Consider the following 6,898-nt stretch of genomic DNA (forward strand, 5'->3'; position numbering starts at 1 on the left):
AGTAGATCCCTAATGTGCTTGCAGCCACTCTGCCCATGGACAGCAGCAGCATCACCTTTGCTGGAGCCATCAGGCTCAGTCTGAGCTCTCCTTTCTCCAAGCTGCAAACAGAACCTGCCCCCAGCCAGTGCCCTGCAAACAGGCAGGGTTCTGTCAGGCCAAGGAGAGTGCACAGAGATTTGGGGTCTGGGAGTGCTGGCACAGAGAGATCAGGCACAGGGAAACACCTGCAGGAGGAAAATCTCCAGGAAGCAGAGAGAAGATCAGGGAAGGAGAGAAAACAAAAGCCAGAAATGCTGTGGCAGGGAGAGTTTAGAGATGTGCAGAGGATCCCCTCCAGTGCAGCCCCTCCCTCTGCACAAGCCCCCTCCCTCCTGTGCCCCCAGCCAAGCCTCTGCCCTCAGGGCCGGGGCTCCAAGGCGTGCAGCCCCTCCTGTGCAGGCAGAGCTGCAGCAGAGCCGTGGGGCAGCTCTGCAGCCCCGGGCCCAGTTCCCTCTGCAGAGCACAGGGCTGGGAGCAGCTGCCCGGCACTGGGGGCTCTGGCAGGGGGCACAGCTGGCTCAGGGTGACACAGCTGTCCCCAGTGCCCGGCTCTGGGCAATGCTGGCAGTGCAGCCAGGGAAGGAGCTGCACCTCCCTTCATCCAGTGCCATCAGAAGGACACTTGGAAGTCTCCCTGAGATTTCAGTCCAAGCTGGGAGCTTCAATCCAGGATGCAAACCTGTCCTAGAGCATCTCTGATTGATGGGGAAAGGCAGAGGTGTTCTGAGACTGAAAATGCTGCTGGGTTGGTGAAATGAGCAAAGTGAGTTCCTGGGTGCAAATGTGGAGCTGGGCTGTGCTGGATCCATCTGCTCTCAGCAGTGCCTGGTGACATTTTAGCGGAAGCAGGGGAATGTGATCACCCTCCACCTGAGAGAGGTTAAAGCCCAGAGAAACTCTGAACAGATGACAATGACAGACCATCTCCCCTCACTCTCCAATCCTCTCTTTGCCTCACACAACTTGCTCTGTTCCCCTTGGGGGAACCAGAAATGAGGACATTTTGATATCCAAGAATACTAGGAAAAATATGGGGGAGCTTATAAATTAAACCCCTGAGCTCTTAAACACAGAAGAGTGTCCAGCTGTGTTAGAGGAGGGTGTATGGGAAATGGCTTTGATTGTGCGTACAGGTATCTCTTCCAACTCTTCACTGTCTTTTTTCCCCATGGCAGTACCCAAAGCCCAGCCACAGCAAATGTCCAACAGCAGCTCCATCAGCCACTTCCTCCTGCTGGCACTGGCAGAGACGCAGCAGCTGCAGCTCCTGCACTTCTGCCTCTTGCTGGGCATCTCCCTGGCTGCCCTCCTGGGCAACGGCCTCATCATCAGCGCCGGAGCCTGCGGCCACCACCTGCACACGCCCATGTTCTTCTTCCTGCTCAACCTGGCCCTCAGCCACCTGGGCTCCATCTGCACCACTGTCCCCAAAGCCATGCACAATTCCCTCTGGGGCACCAGCACCATCTCCTACACAGGATGTGCTGCTCAGCTCTTTTTCTTTCTCTTCTTCATCTCAGCAGAGTTTTTCCTGCTGACCATCATGTGCTACGACCGCTACGTGTCCATCTGCAAACCCCTGCACTACGGGACCCTCCTGGGCAGCAGAGCTTGTGCCCACATGGCAGCAGCTGCCTGGGCCAGTGCCTTTCTCAATGCTCTCATGCTCACAGCCAATACATTTTTCCTGCCCCTGTGCCATGGCAATACCCTGGGCCAGTTCTTCTGTGAAATCCCACAGATCCTCAAGCTCTCCTGCTCACACTCCTACTTCAGGGAACTTGGACTCGTTGTTAGTGCCTGTTTAGGAGTCGGCTGTTTTGTGTTCATGGTTTTCTCCTATGTGCAGATCTTCAGGGCTGTGCTGAGGATCCCCTCTGAGCAGGGACGACACAAAGCCTTTTCCACCTGCCTCCCTCACCTGGCCATTGTCTCTCTGTTCCTCAGCACTGTCATATTTGCCTACCTGAAGCCTCCCTCGATTTCCTCCCCATCCCTGGACCAGGCCCTGTCAGCTCTGTACTCGGTGGTGCCTCCAGTCCTGAACCCCCTCATCTACAGCCTGAGGAACCAGGAGCTCAAGGCTGCAGTGTGGAGACTGATGACTGGATGCTTTCAGAAACATTCAACTGCTAGCCAATTTCAGCAAATCACTTGTAATAAAAGTAATCTTTGATACTTCTTGTTTTTGTTGTGGGTTTTTTTCCCCTTCGTATAGTTTTTTAAATACTGTCCACAAAGAAATTATTTGTGCCATTTCTCATTTTGTTTACCTCAACATTCCGCGTGGCCAAAGACTGTGTCAATGAGGGGCTGTGCTATCAGTGGCTTTAAAGGAACTAAAGGATGTCCCAGCACAGTTTTCTGCAGAGCTGCCCCTTTGTTGCCTTCTCTGGAGCTGCAGCAGTAATGTGTGTATGCAGAGCTGGGGGCAGATCAGTGCTGGACAGCAGCTCTGCTCCTGCTGGCCACACCATTCCTGATCCAGGCCAGGAGCCATTGGCCTTCTTGGCCACCTGGGCACACAGCTGGCTCATGTCCAGCCTGCTGTCCATCAGTCCCTGCAGGTCCCTTTCTGCCTGGCTGCTCTCCAGCCCCTCTGTCCCCAGCCTGGAGCGCTGCAGGGGTTTTTGTGGCCAAAGTGTAGGACCTGGCACTTGGACTTGTTCAACCTCACCTTGTTGGATTTGGGCCCTGGATCCAGCCTGTCCAGGGTCCTGTGCAGAGCCCTCCTACCCTCCAGCAGATCAACACTCACATCCAGCTCGGTGTCATCTGCAAAGTTGTCCTTGGCTACATGGGTCCCCTCAGTGTCACAATGTCCCTTTGGTTACAGCAGACCCTGCACTGTCACACTGATGTCCTTGGTTCCATGGGGCCCCAAAATGTGACAATGGACTCCTTGGATTCATGGGGCTTCACATGGGGCTTCACAGTGCCACAATGTTCTCATTGGTGCCGCAGTTTCACAGTGGTCCCTTGGTTCCAAGGGGCCCCAGGGTGTCACAAAGGCCCCATGATCCCATGAGGTCCCACACTGTCACAATGCTCTCTGTGGTTCCACAAGTCCCCTCAGTGTCACAATGGACTCCTTGTTTCCACGAGGCCACACAGTGTCACAACGGCCTTCCAGATTCCTTGAGGCCCCAGGGTGTCACAGTGGCCCCTTGGTTACACAAGGTCCTGCAGTGTCACAATGTCCCCTTGGTTCCGTGAGGCCCCGCAGGGTCAGAACGGCCCCTTGGTTCCACTGGGCCCTGGACTCTCCCAATGCTCTCCTTGGTTTCGCAGTGTCCAAATGATGAAACCCCTGGGTTCCACCAGGCCCCGCAGTGTCACAGTGGCCTCTGTGGTTCCACGAGGACCCAGTGTCACGGGGGACTCCCTGGTTCCATTTGGCCCCAGAGCACCACAATGGAGCCCTGGTTCTGTGGGGCTGCACAGTGTCACTCTGGTGCTCTCAGTTCCACGAGGCCCTGCAGTGTCACAATGGCCCCAGAGTGTCCCAATCATCACAGAATGACAGAATCAAATAGGCTGGAAAAGACCTTGGAGATCATCAAGTCCAACCAATGCCCTAATACCGCCTTGTCACCCAGACATGCCACTAAGTGCCACTGCAGAGGGACAGTGACTCTGCCACCTCCCCCCTGGCCTGCCCATTCCAATGCCCACTCAGCCTTTCTGTGAAGAACTTCTTCCTCTTGTCCAGCCTCAGCCTCCCCTGGTGCAGCTCAAGGCTGTGTCTTCTTGTCCTGCCCTCCAGCAGATCCACACTCACACCCAGCTTGGTGTCATCTGCAAATTTGGTGATGGTGGGCTCCATCCCCTCACCCAGATCATCAGTGAAGATGTGAAACAGGACTGGGCCCAACACAGATCCCTGGGGGACAGCAGCAGGGACTGGACACCAGCTGGATGCAGCACCATCCCCACCACTCTCTGGGCCCAGCCTCCAGCCAGCTCTTCCATCTCCCAGCCAGGAGGGAACCTGCCCAAGCCGTGGGCTGCAGCTTTTCCAGGGAATGCTGTCAGAGACAGTGTCAAAGGCTTTGCTGAAGTGCAGATGGACACATCCACAGCCTTTCCCACATCCACAGCTGGGTCACCTGGTTATAAAAGGAGATGAGGTTGCTCAGGCAGGACCTGCCCCTCTCAAATCCACGCTGGCTGGCTCTGACCCCTCGGCCATCCTGTGGCTGCCCTGTGATGGCTCTCAAGGTGATCTGTTCCAGAACCTTGCCGGGCACCGAGGTCAGGCTGACAGGCCTGGAGTTCCCCAGATCCTCCTTCCAGCCCTTCTTGGGGATGGGCTCACACTGGCACCTCCAGTGCTCTGGCACCTCCCTGCTGAGCCAGGACTGATGGTAAATGATGGAGAGCAGCTTGGGGAGCTCATCCACCAGCTCCCTCATTCCCCTAGGATGGATCCCATCTGATCCCATACACCTGTGAGCATCTGAGTGGCTCAGCAGGTCCCCAGCTGCTTCCTCCTGGATTACAGGGGCTGTTCTGCTCCCTGTGCCCATCTGCCAGCTCAGGAGAACTCTTGTCCTGAGGACAACCTGTCCTAATGTTGAATATTGAGACAAACATGTGTTAAGTAGCTCAGCCTTTTCTTTATCTTTAGTTACTCTATTCTCCACAGCATCCAATAAAGAGTAGAGGTTCTCCTTATACCACGTATTAATATTAGTTTATTCATAGACACATTTTTTATTATTTTTCACAGATATGGCGAGGTTAGTCTCTTATTGAGCTTTCATGTCTTTCCTTTTTTTTCTCTTTGACCTAACAATATCCTCAAACACTTCCAACGATCCCTGACCTTCTGTCCAAAGTTAATGCATCCTCTTCTTTCCCTTGAGTTCCCACAAAAGCTCCATGGGCAGTCAGGGCAGTCATTTCCATCACCAGCTCATCTTTTGCCACACCGGGACAGGCTGCTCCTTCCCCCTTAAGATTACTTTCTTGAAATGTGTCCATCCTTCCTGCACCCCTTTGTTTTTATGGGATGTTTCCCTTTAAAAAAATCAGTACCTGATTTGGTACTCCCCAAATCAGCATCCTAAATAGGCCAAAGTCTGCCCTTCCTAATTCCAGTGTGGAAGTTTTGTTGCTGCCCCACCTTCTTTCACAGAACATTGAAAACTTGATCATTTCATGGTCACTGTGCCCCAGGCAGCCTCTGACCCCCACATCTGCCACCAGCCCTTCTCTGTTTGTGAGCAGCAGGAGACAGAGCTTTCCTTGGGAGTGAAGTGTTACCAAATATTTGGTGAAACAGAAAACTCCTTCACACCAATGCAGCATCAAGAAGCAGCATTCTTTATTCAGCCGGATGCACGGGGGATAGCTCCTCCCAAAGCTGAGCATGCTGAGTGCAGGAAAGTTTCTGTTCATATTCTGTATTTTGCACACATATTCATTGATTGTGCTGGACTAAACACACATCTGATAATCATTTCCCCAAGATCATTCACATATTTCCCCTCCCCTTTACCCATGCTCTCTTCTGTCCTGGGGGTCTCTCTGGTGGTCCCTGGTGGTCGTGGACCCCAATGTTCCCGTGGGCCTGGCTGAGCTGTTAGGACACTGAGGCTGGTGAACTTCCAGCTCCCCTTCTCACACAATGGGCATTGTGTGCTTTCCACAGGCCTGGGGTTTTGGAGAACAAGCTCCAGGTGTCAGCTCACCTGGTGGAGACAATTTATCATCTGGTAACATGAGGTCACAGAGTGGGCTGTGACATCACAGAGTGGGGTATGTGAGGTCATTGATCACCTGCAACATCATAGACTGTCTCTGTGACAGAGCAGGCTGTGACATCACAGAGTTGTCTGTGACATCAGAGACCAGCTGTGTGACATTAGAGAATGGGCAGTGACACCTCAGAGGGGCTGTGTGACATCCCAGGAGGACTGTGTGAGGTCACTGGTTGGTCACTCTGCCCCAGCTCCCCCTCACAGTTTCTCCCAACAAGTCCAATGCTGTTCATGCCCAGCGGGGTCCCTGTCCCCCGCTGTCCCCCCGGCCCACCTGGAGCCACAGCCTCCACCAAAGGATGTTCCACAGGATCCAGCCCAGAGCCGGACACGGGGGAAAGGGGCCAGGGCTGTGTGACCAGGACATCAAGGCCATGGATTATCCAGGTCCCTGTGGCCTGGGTTGGGTTCCCCAGGGCAGGAAAGATGTCTGGCAGCTGGAGCAGGCTTAGGGATGGGCCTCCAAGGTGGGGCTGGAGCCCTTGGGCTGTGAGCAGAGGCTGAGGGAGCTGGGCTTGTCCAGCCCAGAGCAGGGAAGGCTGAGGGGCTCCTCATCCCAGCCTGGCAGTGCCAGCGAGGAGGGGATGGAGAACACAGAGCCAGGCTCTTCACCGGGGGGCTGGTGGGAGACAAAAGCCAATGGGTGGAAGGGGAAAGAGGGGAGATCAGCCAGGTCAGGAGGAGATGAAATGAGTCAGGCTGGTTTCAGCATTTCCTCAACACCAAAAGCAGCCTGACCTCCCTTCTCCATCCACCACTGACAGCTTTGCAAATCAGGAATTGTGTGAGCTGTTTTATCCCCACTCCAGGACAAGCATTCTGATAGAAGAACTGAATTGTGTTTATATCAATCACAGAACCACGTTTGTCTGAAATAAATTTTAGTATGGAAATCACTTGTAGATGCTGGACTCATCAGACGTTGCACATAGCTCAGGGAAGAGCGTGATTGTTATTAAATTGTGTCCTGTTCAGCTGTAGTCTGTTGGCCCTGAAGAGAAACTTTTTGTGCCTCTGAGTCAGACAATTCCAGTATTTTATCACCCTTTCCATAAAAAACTTTTTTCCTAATATCCAATCTAAATTTCCCT

The 6,898-nt window shown here is 53.7% G+C and overlaps 1 protein-coding gene across 1 annotated transcript; it reads left to right on the forward strand.

The window, feature by feature from the left end:
* Window positions 1–1,240: 1,240 nt before the first annotated feature.
* On the forward strand, window positions 1,241–2,218 carry LOC128802310 (olfactory receptor 14C36-like). Its single transcript, XM_053968611.1, has one exon. The coding sequence runs from the start codon at window positions 1,241–1,243 to the stop codon at window positions 2,216–2,218; it is 978 nt and encodes a 325-aa protein (XP_053824586.1).
* Window positions 2,219–6,898: the final 4,680 nt, after the last annotated feature.

The sequence above is a fragment of the Vidua chalybeata genome, chromosome 37 (assembly GCF_026979565.1).
Source record: "Vidua chalybeata isolate OUT-0048 chromosome 37, bVidCha1 merged haplotype, whole genome shotgun sequence".
NCBI classification, from domain to species: domain Eukaryota; kingdom Metazoa; phylum Chordata; class Aves; order Passeriformes; family Viduidae; genus Vidua; species Vidua chalybeata.